This window comes from Euprymna scolopes, chromosome 3 (genome assembly GCF_053919585.1).
Source record: "Euprymna scolopes isolate OS-2025 chromosome 3, ASM5391958v1, whole genome shotgun sequence".
Lineage (NCBI taxonomy): Eukaryota > Metazoa > Mollusca > Cephalopoda > Sepiida > Sepiolidae > Euprymna > Euprymna scolopes.
In genome coordinates, this window is record NC_136484.1 from 150,264,362 (window position 1) to 150,283,505 (window position 19,144).

The 19,144-nt window shown below is 33.1% G+C and overlaps 1 protein-coding gene across 7 annotated transcripts in view; it reads right to left on the minus strand.

Annotated features, from left to right (window-relative positions):
- Positions 1-18,887, minus strand: part of LOC145259789 (dual specificity protein phosphatase CDC14A-like) — a 331,110-nt gene extending 312,223 nt beyond the window's left edge. For all 7 annotated transcript variants that reach the window (XM_080117609.1, XM_080117601.1, XM_080117594.1 and 4 more), the window contains exon 1: positions 18,164-18,887. In XM_080117609.1, coding sequence (XP_079973735.1) covers positions 18,164-18,212 — 49 coding nt within the window. In that variant the 5' untranslated portion in view covers positions 18,213-18,887. The remainder of the gene's footprint in view (positions 1-18,163) is intronic.
- Between the last annotated feature and the right edge of the window lie 257 nt (positions 18,888-19,144).

Sequence of the window (19,144 nt, forward strand, 5' to 3'; positions counted from 1 at the left end):
CGTCCTTTACATGGGGATATCTATTCCGAGGGAAGGTTGGTGGTGTCTATTCTGAAAGCCGTTCTTAACATGGAGAGTTTCTATCAATTTAAACAGTCCATATACAGTGAGACTCGCTACATTCTAAAATATCTGTTTATACTTTCTATTCTTATTTTAATGGACCATTATTCCTACTTTTATTATTCCATACAGATTTACGCGTTCCCTTATTTGCTTTTTCCAGATTCAAACAGTACCTGCAGGTTATCAACAACTATAGTTTACTTTTTTGGCGAGGGGGGGGGAGACTTTCACCGGGCAATGCCGGTTAACGGGTCCTGCTAATGTTATAATATTTTTGCATATTCTCCGAAATCTTATTAAGACAAAAAATAAAAATTAATTGATTCAAAAACCTTTTCTAAAAAATATTTAAATGTGTTACCAACAATCACGGTGAATGATGTTTTCTGGGAAAATTTTAAATTCTATTAAAATAGTAGAGTTTTATATTATTCTGCTCTTCATACGACAAAATCTAGACTTTTATCTTTCTGGAAAAAAAAGTTGCTAAAGAATAATGGATTTTAATAGATGTTAACTCGATAAAAAAAAAAAAAAAAAAAAAAAAAAGCAACTTTCCCCCGCCCCCCCCCCCCCATTTTTGGCCGTGCCTAAAGGGAGAAAGCTTTTTAAAAACTATATCGCCCTCAAAAACAAAACAAGGAACAAAAAAAAATGAAATTAGAAAGATTCTTGAATAACTGGAGTGGGTTTGTATTACTGTTTGTCGAAAAACAAATATATAACAAATAAATGTTATCAAAGGCAAGATAAGTTACTTTTCTACCTAACTAGATATATTTTTCGTGTTTGTATTCAATGTAACATGTTTATTCAGCTCGAAAAACAGTGTTTACCGATGTATTGGAAAATTCAAGATGGCGCCTCACTCTCTCTCTTTAACACGGTAAGTTTGGGAAAAGGTGTTATAAATAAAAAACTAGAAAAAATACCATTAAAAACCCGCCGAATATATGTCAACCTATGTCACGGTAACATATATTGAGCAAGTTTTAACAGTATTTTATCTAGTTTTTTTGAGCGATTATTGAGACTCCCAAGATGTGATCATGTCGGACATTATTTTTGTTCTAAAGTAACACTCGACACTATTTGCTTTTTAAACGAATACACACTTTAAAATAAGTTAAACCACTAAAATCTTACAAAGCTAGGTAGAAAACGAACACTTAGACAAATCGAATTTATCTTTTTTTAAAATAACGGTAAACAAGTAGAAATACTTTTTTTTTTTTTTTTTGGTAATATGGAGGTGTAGTCTCTTAAAAACAATATCTTCTTCAAGAACGGTAATAAAATGTGTTTTCAATAGATATTTATTCAATAATGAACCAACCTAGCAAAAGTGGACGCGTTTTCCGTGGACGAGTTTTCCGAGCACCAAAAACCGGTAACAAATAAAGAGCAACTGGTTTGGTTTTAAGCAAGTGCTAAGAAGCAACTTATGTTTTTTTTTTTCTTCTTCTTCTCTTCTACTGACTGGACCCGGAGGGCGAGGTACGGGAGGGGGCGGTTCTTCGTTTTTCTTAACTGACACAAATTCAAACTTGCGCTCCTCCACCAACCAAACACAGAATGAATGCAACAAAAAAGAAGAGGAAGGGAAAGAGGCAAAAGGAAATGCCAATATTAAAAGTAAGATGAGACTATAACAGGAGCAGGAAGCATCAAAATAATCAACAGAAAAAATTACTTGAATTTGAATAAAGTGCGTCAAGTGCACAAATAATAAAGTGGGTGCTTGTGTAGAATTAAACCAAAATACAGAAAATCAATTTTTGTGAGGAAGCAAAAAGGGACTGTCTCTCGCACCATCTTGAAAGAAAAAAAAAAAAAAAAAAAAAAAGTAGGGCAGACAAGTCCATATATATATATATATATATATATATGAAAATAAAAAAAATTAAATAAATTGAGGTCCTGGGTCACTAAGAAATAATTAAAAAATGGGATAATTTCTACTAACGATCAATTTGAACAAATATGGATGGACAGAATAGCAAAAAATAAAATGCAAGTTTATAACGTTCATTAAATAAATAATCATTTTCTTTCAAATTTGAATTTTATTTAACCATTAATAAAAAAAAAATTGCTTTAGCTTATTTTTGAATGAATAATAAAATTTAAGAATAAATCGAGTAATTTTTAATCCTGTACAAAAAAGGGGGGAATAATATTGACGTAGTATGTAGTTTGTACAGAAAAATAAAAAGCTTTGAACATTTTACAAAAGTTATTTCAAATTCTAAGAAAAGCAGTTTCAAATTTTAGAGTATTACTGAAGAAAAAACTTATACCAATTTAAATATAAATTTTTTTAAAGATAAAAATAAATTCTTACTTGTGTATATCAAAAAATGTTATAGTTAAATAAGCATTTTCTTTGTTATTATAACAATATTAAATTAATTAAACGAAATTATTACAGCAAACATGTTCCACACTTGTTAGAAAATCGGCGGGCAATTTATATTTACATTTTACTAGAGAATCTTTTGACATAACTAACTTTTGGGGATAATTATGCAATTTTTAGTTAAAAAGCAGGTAATTTTTTTAAATTCAGTATCTTAAGACTGATTTACTAATTATTTTTTGAAATAATTATAAAAAAAACTGATAATTATATTTACAGAGATTTTTAAAATTGATTTATTCAAACTGCAAATTTCAATGAGTTTTTTTATTTTTTTAATTGTCATGACAAAATTTTTCACTGTATTTTTTAGCATATAAATATACGTCCTCTCCTTTTAGAGATTAACTTAGAACTTATATCTTTCAAACAATCAAGGTTTAAACGTAAACTAAAAAATAAATTCAGATAAACCTCTTAAGAACCATAGTCGTGATTTTGTACAGATTATTTTACACTACCTAAATGTTTTATATCTATATATCTATAAAAGTGAAATTGTGTGTGTGTGTGTGTGTGTGTGTGTGTGTGTGTGTGTGTGTGTGTGTGTGTGTGTGTGTGTGTGTGTGTGTGTGTGTGTGTGTGTGTGTGTGCATTTCCTTTCAAACTACTCTGTCAATTTTTCGAGATTTGACATAAGGGGTATTGAGACTGGGAAAATCTTTTTAATCGGTTTTTGGCCGGAAATTTGGCTGTCAAGGGTTCAAAGTTCAACGATTTGATTTTTTAAAACTCTACCAAACTCCAACAGTTTTGGGTCTAAATAATTGAAATTTTAAATGTAGGTTACTTGGACATGGATCATACTTTTTATTTTGATTTAAGCACAAAATAAATATTAAGGGGTCAAAATTGGAGTAAAAAAATTGACCTCTGCGGTCTCTACCAAATTACTCAGCCAATTTTTGGTGTAAACATTTGAAATTTTAAAGTGTATTCAGGCATAGGGCAAGCTTTTTATCAGTTGTTGGCCGAAAATTTGGCTGCTAAGGGGTCAAAGTTCAAAAGATTTAACTTTTGCAAACTATTCAGCCAATTTTGAGTTTAAACATTTGAAATTTAACGTTAGGGTATTCAGACATGCAGCAAACTTTGTAATCAGTTTTTGTGCTAAAATTTGGCCGCCAAGAGGTAAAAGTTAAAAGAGTTGACCTTTACAGACTCTACCAAACTCCTCTGCCAGTTTTGGGTCTAAACACTTGAAATCTTTGATGTAGATTACCTGGACATGAGTCAGATTTTTTAATATATATATATATATATATATATATATATATATATATGCACATAAAGTTATGAACAGTAGATAGAGCCCGAGCAAAGTCGGGCTGAACTGCTAGTAGGTAATAAAAACCAATAATGACGTAACCTGAAGGGATGGGTGAAGGGTGTGAACGTCTTGAGTGGACAATAATTAATAGATTTAAGCAGTGGTTATAAAAAAAAAAAAAAAAAAAAAAAGACAAAGTGTTTAAGGTGATGGTAGAATTTCAAATTTCGTAGTAAGCCTGAAGTATTCCTTCGGCGGAATGAAACACAAACGTTTCTGTGCCATAAGAATATTTTTATACTAATATATAGAGATACAAGGTAAAATAGCACAAATAAATATAAATAGGAACGAAAAATGGCACATAAAAATACAAGTGATAATCTCACAATAATAGAATAGAATGATTTACACCTAAACACTTTTTTCCAATATAAACTAGCCGATCACCCGGCATTGCCCGGTCGTAAAATATGCTTAAATATGATATTTTGATTAATGCAGAGTTCGTATTTATTATTGTTATATTGGACTCAATATATAGTAATGATTTAAAAAGTTTTGTAAAAAAATTACTCATGCGCCACCACCGAGAATCAAAACCAAAATGTTTAGCTTACGATTTACTTTTTCCTTTGACGTTAATGGCTAACCTATGAAGACATGTTTGCTGCAAGGCTAAAAATTAAAACATGAACCAATAGCTATTACGTTACACATGCATATTTTTAATACCGTCAAATTAATTTTTTTAATTTTTACACTTTTACATCGATTTCCCCCGGATAAAATCCAAATACAGTTTTGTATGGGTTCGAATACCCTATATATTAAGTTTCATGTCTGTAGACCAAAAACTAACAGAGAAGTTTAGTAGGCAAATTTTTTTAAACAAATATATATACGCATTCATAAATATATATACAAAGAGTTTTATGTTTACTATAACTTTTTTACGCAAATATTATGCAAGTATAGATCATGTGGAATATCTACATGAATATAATTACACGTAATAGTTAACTTAGGATGATCATTCCATAAGAAAACCGAAAACACTAATTGGTAATTAATTAAAATTAATGTTTAAAAGAATATTGCAAATTAGCTACATCATTTGCAGATGAATGCAATTCTACGACCAATATATAACAAAGTTGTATTTCTTTTTAAATAAATAGATAAAAGGCTTGCCTTTTTTCTGTTGTTCCTGACCTTCTGGTCGGGATCAAAGTGTAGTATCTGTTCCGGCAGATGCTGCACTTAAGATAATTTGTACCAGTCAATGGAGGGGAAACCCTCTATACTGGGACAATTATTATTTTTGGTAACCAGAGTGCCCCCTTTTTGCCTACTTTTAGGGGAGCTGGTCTTTACCTCACATTAAAAACGGCCTTGTGCCTAATTTGCTCAGTGGGGGAGCAAATAAATACCATCTGTTCTGCAGATGCTGCAAGCAAAGACCATATGTGGGAGCAACCCCACATATAAGACCTTGGTCAATGTAGGGGCAACCCTTCATACCAATTGTCACTATCCAGCTCCCCACTCCCCGGGGAGTTGGTCCCCATTTCCCCTTCACTCCTCACGTTAAAAATCGGCCTTGTGCCTAATTTGCTCGGTGGGGGAGCAAATAAATACCTTGCCTTTTTTTTCTGTTGTTCTTGGCCTTCGGGCCGGGATCAAAGTGTAGTATCTATCTGCAAATGCTGCACTTAAGATAATTTGTACCAGTCAATGGAGGGGAAACCCTCTATACTAGGACAATAATTATTTTTGGTAACCAGAGTGCCTACTTTTAGAGGAGCTGATTTTTACCCCACATTAAAAACGGCCTTGTGCCTAATTTGCTTTGATGGGAAAGCAAATAAATACATTAAATAAATAGAAAAAAGGGTTTGAATATGAATCGCACAAAAAATACTCAACAACAAAAAAATTCATAGGAGTATCGATTTGCCCTTGGCTTTATTTTTTACGCTCGTCTCTTATGCAATCAACAACTAGTAATATATAAATAACGCATATACAATTAAACTGGGTGAGTTTGCGGTCATGTCTTGAGATGCAGTAGATTGGGATCGCCTGAGAAAAAGATTGTGAACAACTGCTCTATTTTTGTGCGTTGTAAATGTTTTCCTTTTTGTTCATTTGTGAAATCTTGCTGTGCACCATATCTCTATCTCTCTCTCTCTATATATATATATAGATATATATACACACACACACACACACACAGAGTAGAACGATGAATTTGTCGCCCTAGAAAAGATGACATTTTTCATTTCCGTTTGATGAAAACCGATTTTCTTTTTTTCTTTTTTTTTGTTGCAGACCATCTAGTTGGCCAGTTGTATACAAATTCCAACAGCGATAGGAGCTTTCTATTATGTCTGAAAGTGACACAATGTTCAACGAGCGAGATCAGAATGCACCGCTGTACAACTTATGCTCTCTAACGATCCAAGTTATGACAACTGGACCATCAAAATTCAAATCCGGACAGTTCAATGCTTGAGGGCACATCTCAATGAAGTTTCTGGCCACGGTTATGGTCTTTGGTATGGTTTCAAGTGAGGGCCACATCATGCCACCTCACATCTTTGAAGTTGGCTTGAAAGTCAACACCAAGGTGTACCTGGATGTGCTGAAGAGTGTGGAGATTCCCTGGTGCAATCAGGCAGCCGCTGGTCAACCCCGAGTGTGGCAGCAGGACTCTGCGCCAGCCCACAAGTCCAAAATGATCCAGCCTTGGCTTCAGAAGGAGTGCTACGACTTTGTACCCTTGTCTCACTTGACTCCCCCTCCTCCCTGACCTGAATTTGCTGGACTACTTCATTTAGTTATACGTCAAAAACATCACTAACATGACCTCCCACAACACCAAAGACAGCCTGATTACTGCCATCTGCCGAGTATTCGCCAAGCTCCTGCCGGCGTGTGTAAAAAAGGCATGCTTCCAATTCCGGAGCTGCATCAAGGCGGTGATTGAGGCTGAAGGCGTTTACATTGAATAGCGTCAACTCTACTACATAATCAAGTTACCTGAATTGATTTTTTCAATAAAAGTTTTAAAATAAAGCTGTAGTGTTTTCTTTAGGGCAACAAATTTCATTTACCATTCTACCTTATATATATATATATATATATATACTACCATGGATACTCAACGTTGTCTGGGTCGACATGAAGTTCCCTTTGGAACACACTTGCTATACTAGGGATATATACATGGCCAACAATTTCAAAAATAAAAGAACGGATAAAAACATGAAAATATAACCCCCCCCACCACCACCACCAAAAAAAAAAAAAAAAAAAAAAAGAAGTACATGATACCCTTTCCATCAGATATTTTGGCAGAAGGGATACGAAGAGAAGCTATTCTCCAGATACGGAGCACTTTTTGTTGCCAGTAAGCTAGAAAAGAAAACTCACACACACCCACACCCCAAGAAATAAAAAATAAATAAATTAAAACAACATTTATCAATCAAAATAATAGGGAATGCCCGTGTGACAGAAAAAAGAAAAAAAAACAAATGAGCCACAGTGTCAGGGCTCCAACGTGAAATGCAAAAAAAGGGGAAGAAGGCAAGAACTTACGGACACACTATTTTGCCTACATGGCCACGCGTGCTTATGACGTCATGAGGTTGCAAAATGTTGGAGACATCCCTCCGTGGGATTAATGGACTCATGACGTCACTTCCTCTGGTGACGTCACTTCCGGTATCGAGTACTGGTGCTCGGCAGTCTGAGATTGGCACACGACCAAGGAGGTTGGGTGCACATGCCCCACCGTTGAGGAATGGTATTGCTCAACTCGCTTAGCCTGTAATATATGTGAATACATGTTCGTTTCCTAAAAATCCTGTGTTCCTTTCATTTATTACCATTTAACCCCATAACACAAAATAAGCTTTTTAAACGTGTACGTGACTTGCAAAAAGTTTTAGAAAAAATGGAATTCCTTTCATTGGTTTGTTTTTTTCTTTTTTGTAAAGGCACTTTTCACTGGCTTTTCTATTTTTTTTTTTTGTAAAGGCACTTTTCATTGGCTTTTTTTTTAAAATTTTCTAAAAGGTACTTTATGGCCTTTTTTTCGTCAGGCACTTTTTATTATGTATAAAACCTAATTTGCTCCAGCTCAAAGAGTTATCAAAGGGAAATATTGTATTTGATCCAACAGGTGACGCCTTTTCTGGTTCATCATAGCTGGAGAAAAAGTATTTTTAAGCAGACGTATGATTTGGTGAGCAGTGTAAGAAAAAGTGGAATTCTTTTACTTTTTTCACTGGCATATTTTTTTTTCATAAAGGCATTTTACTGGCTTTCTTTTTTTCGTAAAGGCACTTTCTAATATGTATAAAACGTAATTTGCTGCAGTTAAAAGGATTCTTTTCACTGGCCTTTTTTTTTTTTTTTTTCGTAAAGGCACTTTGCTGGCTTTTTTTCGTAAATATGTATTAAACGTAATTTACTGCAGTTTAAAAAGTTTTTGAAGGGAAATATATTTGATGCAATAGGGGGCGCCAAGGAGAAATAACTCGAAACTGGTTTCTAAAAAAAAAAAAAAAATCTATGTATGTAATAATAATTCAAAATAAACTAAATTAAATATATTAATATAAATAAACTTTAAATAACAATCTTAAATAGAACACTTAAAACAATTCCCTCGCTATAAACAGTAACTAACATACAGCTATTTAGTAAAATCGATTTTCCTTAATGTAATATGAAAATGCAGTTACCTACTGAGTGCATATTTTACAAGAATCATGCTATATACAATAGAACCACAGGATACTTTTTTTTCAGGTTACGATGTGGAATACAATGTTTTTCCAGCCCCTTAGTACGGTATTTACCCTGCCTTACGGTGTTATTTATAAGTTTATTTGATTATATACATGTGTATTATATACTGAACTGTATTTTGTTTCTAATTTTTAATATGTACTGTATAAAATTTTGCTTAGGCCCCGCCATATGACAATTTCACTTTACGATCCCAACACCAGAACGGATTAATGCCGTATCCAGAGTTCTACTGTATAAAAATAAATGAAATAAATTTCATGCAAGGAAGTTTTCAGTATGAAAATTAATTAGGGAAGTAATGGACCTTTTGTATATATTAATCAAATTGTGAACAAACATACAAACAGGCAGGAATACAAATTTATATATATAGAAAATGTATATATATAATCTTTTTGCAAAATATAAAATGAGACCATATCATGTATTTTCATATGTGTTACAATTGTTTCGTAACCATTTGGACAACTTTAAATATTATATCATTCAAAAATATTCCAAAACAGCTCCTCTTCAGACAGTAAAATACATTATTTACACATATGAATACATTCATAATCCCTAAGAGATAGAGTTGAATATATATATATATATATATATATATATATATATATATATACACACACACACACATACACACGTATTTGTATATCTTTTTTTGTTACATTTTACTTGTTCTCAGAAATCAAGGGGTTCCATTCCTTGAGGGGGTTACCACTTGATCTCTACATGAGGTCCATGGTCACGTGTGTGTTGTAAACTAAAAAAATTTTTTTTTTCAAAAGCGCTAAATACATGAGTAGTGCTTTTATAAATAAAATTTGGTGCTAATGCAGAGAGTGATCCGCACTATTTTTTAAATCGTATTTCCATGTTTAATTTAAGTTTTATGGTATGTTTTTTTATTCAATTGTAAGGTTAAAGTACAGAATAGGTACAAAACACCCTCCCCATGTTAAGAATGGCTTTTTAAATAATAACGTTATTATTTCAGCACGGATCACTCTCTGCATGAATACCTAAAAGTCTATATATATTAAAAGGGGTTTACGTAAGTCGAGCAATGTTTCAATATTAACAGGTCGGGTTAGGGACTCCAACATATGTGTGTGTATTATTTATTTGTTTACTTTGCGTGTGATATTTTTTGAACAAATTTAATTATTTATATGAAAAAGCATTTTACCAAGTTATGAATAATTTTCCCTTCAGAGATGTAATGCCGCCAAATGATGAAAAACATAAATATATTTCTAAAATCTAATTGTTAACAGACATGTGTCTTATCGTTTACTATTCATCAGCATGGCTGAACCTAGTGACATTCGATTCTAGGACCCAAGAGTCTGAAGCCTAAATGTTAACAATTAAATGTAAATATTATGGTACCGTTTGATTATCAAGTTATTACATTATTATTTGAAACAAATTGTTAAGGTATTGGATGCAAATAGTTTCTTCAACTTCTAATCCTTTAATATGTTCGGGAATTTTATTTTTTAATCCTCGCAGCCATTAAACAGTGCAGGATGGGGATTTGGCCCTTTTTGCCTTTGTAGAGTGAAAAGCCTACACTTCTTGACCTAGTGTGACTGGCCTCACCATCATCATTACTATCCGGCTGCTACTTTCCTTGCCCTGACATTGAGTTTAGCCAGCCTGAGGAAAGGATGCTGACTGAATTCGTTCTCTGTCAAAAAAATGGTTTAGAATGTTCTGAATATTTCTCCTTTAGAGAAAGACATTTATTTGAAACTCCACTGACTGTTACCAAACTTTCAACATTTCATTCTCAGTTAATTACAAGGCAATAAAGCCTTACCAACTGGAAAGTTATTAATCTCAAAAGAACAAATCAAAGAAACCGGTTGTATTTTTGGGACTTTTTCTGTAAGAAACAGAAATTAATTTCGCCAGCCTGTCTGACAAGAAGCCAAGCAGATTATCGGCACATGTGATCTTCAGGAGAGAAAATTCTTTCTTTGTTCAAGGAACTTAAAAGAGACTGTCTAGAAAGATAATTCAACCGAAGTTCCCTTCATAGAAAGACATTTTTATTTTAAAAGAAAAAAAAAAAACATCAGAACCAGAAGGCTCCAGTAGATTGAGAGAGAGCGTCTGTCAAAGAAAAAGACTGAAAGAAAAAGAACATTTAAAGACCCTTTTCGCATGTTTCCTGTCTTTCAGGTTTTAATGTGTCAAGTAAGGTTGTTGTTTTTTTTTTTTTAATTTAAAAAACGGCAAATGAATATTTTCCCATCTTAATTTGTTACTATTGTTTGGACGATAAATTTAACTGTGTCGTTCCAGTCAATTAATTCTAGAATAGTCTCTCAATTAGAGACCCCTTTTTTTATGTATGTTCTATTTTTATTTATTCATTTTTTTTTTTTTTTTTGCACTTGTTCAAGGTTAATTTTTTACCCTTGCTTTGGGAAATAAAAGCAATGGCATTTTATTTATTTATTTTCTTTTTTTTCAATAAACTTGACTAAACTGATATACTTTTCGGGTCTGGTTTTTCATTTGCTCCTTTTTTTATTTTGCTCCTTTTTGTTTATTACTACCTTCGCTTTTATTTTTTCATGTTTTATGTATTTACATACTACATAAGATATTTATTTTTAAATTCCATTTTACTTGGCTTTATTTCCCCACCCCCCATTTTTATATTTGTTACATTAAAAAAACGTATTTTAGAAACGACACCTACAAAATACGTCATATGGGGTGGTTTGATTTGCTAGTGATTTTAATGACAAATGACTTTCAGCCAGCGATGTTACTGGTGATAATTCCAAAAAGTACCTTGACTTATTTAGGCCGGCAAATGAATTGTTTTCTGAATTTTCGGTATAAAACTAATACATTACATTTTATTTATTTATTCATTTTTATTATGAAAATAAAATCAGTGTTTTAGAAATGGATTTGAGATATTAAAAAAAAAAAAACAACAACATTAATTTTAATAAATTAACAAATAATAAAATTACTGTTTTTGTAGTGTCTTGTAACTTGATTTGAAATATATTATAATTTTTCAAATAAATTTAGTGTTTTCGAAATATATAGCAAATCTACATTGATAGAAACAAACACATCCAATAAATGTTACCCTCCCATCATACAAAAATGTACTGTTCTATGAATATTTTGTTTATTTTTCGCTTTGAGGCTTGTTTTTGTTTTTCGTTCTAACTCGACAGTTTTTACGCTATCTTCATTTTTAAGTTTAAAAGGAAACAACTTTAAAATTTAAAATACAAACAAAACTTATCCAGGTAGATAGAAGAGTAACTTAGATTGCAATTGGTAACCATTATTTGTTGGGTATTATTATACAAACACCGTGACAGCGTTAGGGTTAGGGTTAGGATTAGGGTTAGGGTTAGGGTTTAGGGTTAGGTTTAGGGTTAGGTTTAGGGTTAGGTTTAGGGTTAGGGTTAGGGTTAGGGGTTAGGGTTAGGTTTAGGGTTAGGGTTAATTCGCTGTCACGGTGTTTGTATAAAACTATACAAACACCGTGACAGCGAATTAACCCTACCCCTAACCCTACCCCTAACCCCTAACCCTAAACCTAACCCCTAACCCTAACGCTGTCACGGTGTTTGTATAATAATACCAAAAAAACATCTATTGGCGGAGATTTAGTAGCTGTCTGTCTGGAGCTGAAACTATTATTACGGTAAAACTGCAGTTTAGTGGCTTGAACATAATCCGATGAAAAATTGTGTACATGCAATAAATATTGATTTATCTTATTTTTGTTAAATATTAGCAAGAAATGAGGAACCATTTTCGAGTCAACATCTACTTAGTTACTATAACGAAATAGAACACGCTTAAAATGTGTACATATAATCACTACCTTCCATTTGTATGAAGACTCCATAGTTTGTTTGTTTGTTTGTTTTAGCGATTATTTCAGCATATGTATTTGATTTCGCTAACAACTAAAGCAATCCCACAAACGAAATTACGAATTTTAACCGGCGTTGCTCAGGTTAAAACAGTGTCGGTGAATGAAATGACAATAAAAACAATTCTTGTCTGATAATTTTAATGATATTGTCTTTTCAAGTCGCGCTCGACAGTACAGAATGCGGTCAATTTTACGTGAATAAGAAGCTGAAATGTTTACATTTTTATGGGATTTCTAAACGTTCGTTTTCGTTTTCCCTTATTTTAAATTTAGATTATATTGAAGCTTTTAGCTTCCAAAAATGGATACAAATTTTATTGATTAGTTTTGTCTGACTTTGCAACCGGTTAGAGGGCAAATTAATGTACTCTATTAATTTGATTGTTTGTTGAATGGTATTTTTGCGGATTTCTTAGGTTTTTAATAATTATTTTGCAAATATCAACCTGCTTTCTAATTTTTATTTCAATCAATATTTTCTAATTTCATGTTTATAAATGTTTCCTAATTTTAATTTCGTTGCAAAATATAGACAGTGCTATTTTTATTAGATACGATTTTCAAGTTAAATTCAATTTTAACTGTATCTTTTGTTTATTAAATTGTTAGGTGAAAGTACAGAATAGTTAACTAAACTCCTCCTCACCGTGTTAAGGATTTAATGGCGTTATTATTTCAGCACGGTCCGTATTCTGCATAAATACCTTAAGAACGTGTGTGTGTGTGTGTGTGTGTGTGTGTGTGTGTGTGTGTACATATAAGTTACATAGAGACAAGAAACACACGAGACCTTGTCTAATATTAAAACTAAAGATTGTAAATGAAAATAAATGTGGAAATAAAGCACTTTAAAGAGTCGAGAATACATACCAAAATGGATTAAACTAGTATATGAAAAAAATACAAATAATTATCGTCACATTATGAGAGAAAAAAATTTTTCATAAGATTTCACAAAATAAAAAATTAAAAAAAAAATCGTTATTGATTGTATGACAAAGGTGAGTGAATATAAATTTTAAAATCTGATCACGTTCAAAACAAAAATGTTTGCATTAAATTTTTCGGTCGGGTACGTTTTCGGCATCACAAATTCTCTTTTCCAAAAGGCGTCATTATAACGTTTATTTGATTTGTAATAACAAAGTAAGGTTATATTGAAGCTGTTAGCTCCCAAAAAACAATAAGTATTTGCAAAATAAAAATACAAAAACATGATATCTAAAAAAAATACGGTGGAGACTGGAGTGGTTGCACTATCACCTCTTGGAAAACCAAATTTCAAATAATTGATAACATTTGACAGCCATTTTTGGAAGTTAACCGCTTCAATATAGCCCAAAATAAAACTATTCATAAATATTTAATATCGATTCTTTTAAGAAAATTTAGTATTTTGTTTTGTTATCTTTAATATAGAAAAACAGAACTCACAGACACGGTTGAAATTTACAACGTATCTACCTACATATTTATATGTATAAACACGTTTTCTTAAAAACGAATCGATATTAAATGAAATCTTTCCGAGTATTTTACTGTGTTATTATATTTTAAATTGCAATGTAATTTTAAGAATATGAATCGAATAATCGTATAAAAAGACGTTCGTTGTACAGCGAATTTGGGACGATGAAACCGTACCGTACACACACAACCGATTTTTTATGTCAAAAATTACAAGGACCCAACAATAGAATTTTATATTTTGGGCAAGCAAAGAATAATTTATCATTTACTAATTATTAGAAAGATATCGTGACTTGTCTTTCATTTTTTTTTAATTGTATTTGAAAAGGTATTTGAAAATATTGTTTGTTTTTGTTGGAGATGAGGGGGACATTTCTTTGATGGAATTTTAAATTAAACGCCAATATTGTTTAAGCATACGGTCAAATTAAAGTACATAGACCTTTAAGATAGACTTGATAAATAAAAGCACCTTCGGACTAGGATCAAAGTGTAGTATCTACCCTATCCTCATTAGAGGAAGAGTTTATTTACGTCCTCTCGGGGAGGTTAGACACAAAGTCAGGTGAGGTTTTAAAAAGCCAGCGAACTAGGTGAAGTGACTCTGGCCTACTTAAAAATCCCAAAGTAGCTATTTCAGCATTTCCCGGTGGAGGTGCATCATCTGCATCAGACGATTGGAAATAAACTAACCTCTCCTCAAAGAGAGACGGTAAAACCTGGGAGAGTTGACAGAACAGCAACAAACCTATTCTCAAATTGCAACCAGAGACCATTTTTATTTTTGTCCCAATCCAAAGTGCCCCGTTTTGTGGAGTTGGGTTTTATTAGAAATTACATAAACCGACATTAGTCCTAACCTTGCTCTTGTGAGAAGAGGCAAATAAATACAAAATTTAATAAAAACAAATAAACACGTTAATTTTTTTTTTTTTTTTATTTATCATCAAGATTGTTTACCTGCCTCCCACTGCAGCAAAGTCAGGCACAAAATCGTTTTGTGCGAATCCAGCTACCTCTAAAAGGATGCAAAATTTGCTGTGCATGCTCTATCGACATTTCTTGGTGGTGATTCCTCAGGCGATCGACTAAAACACTCCTTTTAAAGGAGAAGATAATGCCTAGGCATGTGGCCTCGCGAGACCAGCCAGAATACATAATACACTTTCATTCCGTCGGGAATCTCAGAGGCCCATTTTTTTCCTTGGTCTTCGTGCCGGGATCACAGTGTAGTATCTGTTCCGGCAGATGCTGCAAGCTATGACTAGCAAAGACCAGATGTGGGGGCAACCCCACATGCCTGACCTTTAACTAGCTCCCATTTCCCACCTCTCGGGAGCTGGTCCCCTTTTCCCCTTCCCCCTCCCTTCACTCCTCACATTAAAAATCGGCCTTGTGCCTAATTTGCTCGGTGGGGGAGCAAATAAATACCATCTGTTCCGGCAGATGCCGCACTTAGGATGGTTTGTACCGGTCAATGGAGGGGAAACCCTCTATACTGGGACAATTATTATTTTTGGTAACCAGAGTGCCCCCTTTTTGCCTACTTTTAGGGGAGCTGGTTTTTACCTCACATTAAAAACGGCCTTGTGCCTAATTTGCTCAGTGGGGGAGCAAATAAATACCATCTCAGAGGCCCATTTTGTTAGGAACTTGTGAATAACTTCAGAGAGAAAATTAAAATTAATGCTACTTGGCCTTTTGGCCGAGATCAAAGTGTAGTACTTTTTGTTTTTTCTTCCCCCGCCCTCGACACAAATGAATTATTGTACCATTTTATTGTTATCTTTTTTGTTTTTACACGTCAATAAAAAATGTTTTAAAAACTGGGAGTTAAGTAGGACGTCCCCAATATGAAAGGGTGAATGCGGTATTATGGTGAAAGAAGATACTAGCTGGGAGAAACTTTTGACTTTGTTTAGTTCTGGAGTGACAAGGATGACCAACGACCCCCAAAATTCCCCCCTTTTGAGTTGGCCATGTGCCTAAGTTTTTTGTTCATCGTTGATTTTGACTGTATTTTTTAACATGAATAAAAGATTTAATATCTCAAAGTGTAGTATCTGTTCTTCAGATGCGGCACTTCCATTTCTTGTTATCTTTCAGTGGAGGAGAAATCCTTCACGACTGAGACAATTTTTATTTTTGTACCTTTTCTCCACACTAAAAAACGACCCTGGTGTCTAACTCTGTCCCGTGGGGAGGCATTGTAAATAGGAACTCCAGAGAGAAAAAAAAGAAGAAAAAAGAAAGCGCTTGTCGTGATAACGTGAGAAAATGAGTGAATGTGAGTTTTATGAATGAAGATTTCAAATTCTGCCGTTGGAAGAACAGCTAAAAATGTGCGGGCTCTAAATAAATATATTTCTGAAAGAGGAAATTTCGGACTGCTCGAATACACCAGTACCCAACATTTTCTATGGTGTGTAGCTGTAGCACTATAGCAATTTTGTAAATATCTCTCTTTTGAATATTAAAACACATTTTTGTTCGTTGCAAAAATGGAACATTAACATTAACCAACAATACGCCCTGTTATTACACATGAATTAATTACCAATTAACATAAAAATAGTTGAAATCGAAAAGATAAACAAATAACATAGGATCATTGGATTTATTCTTAAAAATGTCATTTGAATATGTTGTGCAATGTGCATATCTGTTTTAGACAGTTTTAATCGATGTGTTTTTTTTTTTTTGTTTTTTTTGGTGGGGGGTTTACTTAACCAGTTTTAAATCAATCCATGTGCCATTGTATTAGGCCTGTTTTGTTATTAATTTTTTAAAAAATCGTTATACAAGCGAATGTTCATCGGTTCCTTTTAAAGTTAATACAAAATTAGATAAATTTGTAAATTAACACCTTCAGCTAAATGATCAGCGTGCGCGCGCAGGCATACACACACATACACACACGAGATTCTATTTTTTTTTTTAACAGTTACATAAAAACCCTGAAAAACTGTGGAAAAAATATTTAAGAATTTAGAGTGGAGGATCAGATTCTCAATTACCAAGCCATTCTAACTTTATTCTTAATTTTCTTTTTTACCAATAGCCTGTGTGACAGTCGGAAAAACCACACGTAATCGCCTAAAAAGGTTAACCCTCAGCCACCCTCCCCCAAGTTAGAACGCCAAAATTTATCTCTTATAGTAAACAAACAAACAAACAAACAAGCATGACGGGGTGGTTACTGGTTAACTGTCCTTAAACTCTAAAATAGCCCGGAACTGGCCATTTTATGTAGAATTTGTATTCTAAACTAAAAAAAAACAATTTTTTTTAGAACTTAAAGTATCCTAGATTTAACTCTATATTATGATTTTTTTCTTTTTGGTAGGTGGGTCTTTTTACCAAGTTTTCAGAACGTTGTTCACACGTAATCGCCTAAAAAGTTTGGGTTTTTTCCCCCCTAGCTGAGGATGCAGCTAGGGGGAAAAAACCCCAAACTTTTTTAATCCATAACAATGCAAAAAAAATTTTTTAATCCATAACAATGCAAAAAAAAATTGGCACTTGTGCCGTTTACAGGCCGAGACCGTGCAGAAATAATAACATTTAGAAAGCTATTCTGATGCTAGTGCACTTACTGATCCGCGCTATTTTTTAAATCGTATTTCCAAGTTTAATTAAAGTTTTATATGTTCTTTATTCAAGTGTAAGGTTAAAGTATAGAATAGTTACAAAACACCCTCCCATGTTAAGAATGGCTTTTTAAATAATAACATTATTTCAGTACGGATCAATAAGTGCACTGCAGTGCACTAGTACCGCTATTCTTAACATGAGGAAGGCGGGCTAAGTATTCTATGCTTCCATTTAACAATTTAATAAACAAAAGATACCGTAAAAATTTAATTTAATTTGAAAATCCTATCTTAAAAATAATACGGTCTATAAACTGCACAAGCACCAAAATTCTATTTACAAACAATCGTTTGACAAGCGAATGTTTACGGTTATATCCGCTCGTTTTGAAGTTAACACAAACTCACTCAATTATCACTGGATTATACGGACTATTTCTATCTTGGTTGTTATAGTTTCACAACGTTTCGGCCGATATAACCTTCTCCGGGTATATCTTTTCGCACTTGGAAACCTTCAAGAAATATATTACCTAATAGAGTAATCGGGGGGGGGGGAATGTGATAGATGTTTTTTATTTTGTTTTACTTACCTGGTATATATTCGGCAAAGTTCCCCACCATATCGTATCCATCTGCCATAATACTCTACAAACCGAGATTTTTATATATATAGTTTAAAGCCAAATCAACAATCGTTAATAAAAAAAAAAATTGAATTCTCTGTACAGGACAACGATCAACAACGTCATTCAATGACCACGGCTTCGAGTGTAACAGAAATGCCTGTTATATTTGTTGTCAAAACTTTCGAACGAAGAATAACGAATAGATCGCGAAAAAGAGAGAATGAAACTCTCGACTGTATACGTCAAGTACTAACAGTCGGAGAGCAATTACAGAAACAAGCTCGTTCCAGAAGTGATAGTAAGAGTAGTTGATAGAGAAAGAATACACTCTCTCTCTCTGCGTGTGTGTCTCTCTGTGTATCTCTCTCTCTCTCTCTAAAAAGGGGAAAAACTAAACCATGACTCTGTTTTTATTTCTTTATCTTTCACTTCACTTCACTCACTATCTTTCTTTCTTTCTTTTGTTACCAGCAGCAGGTATTGGCTGTTGTTGCCAGATTTAGTCCCTGGCAACAATCAAAAAAAAAAAAAAAGAACTAATAAAAACAATGGTAGAAAATAGCAAAAAAGATTGCTGTTGGCTAACTCTTCTTATTACCAACTGCTGTTAACAGATTAAAAAACTGACCGCGTAGCTGCTTTGGTTGTAATAAGGTGCAAACGGCCATGTTTGAATAAAAAATCGAATGAGTGTACTCAAATTCAACCAATCAGCGACGTTGTAGTCTTTGTCGTCATGACAATTCAAATTACAACCAATCAAAATCTCTGGATTTGCAGTAAAAACTTAAACTTCAGATTGGCGCAAAACACTAAACAACCTCTTTTTTTTACCTTGCAAATGCGGAATGCCCCCTTTTTTATTTATTTATTTGTTTTACATTTCCTTAGTGATGGAATTTTGATTGACTTAGCAGATAAAAATAAACTTGCAAAATACATTCT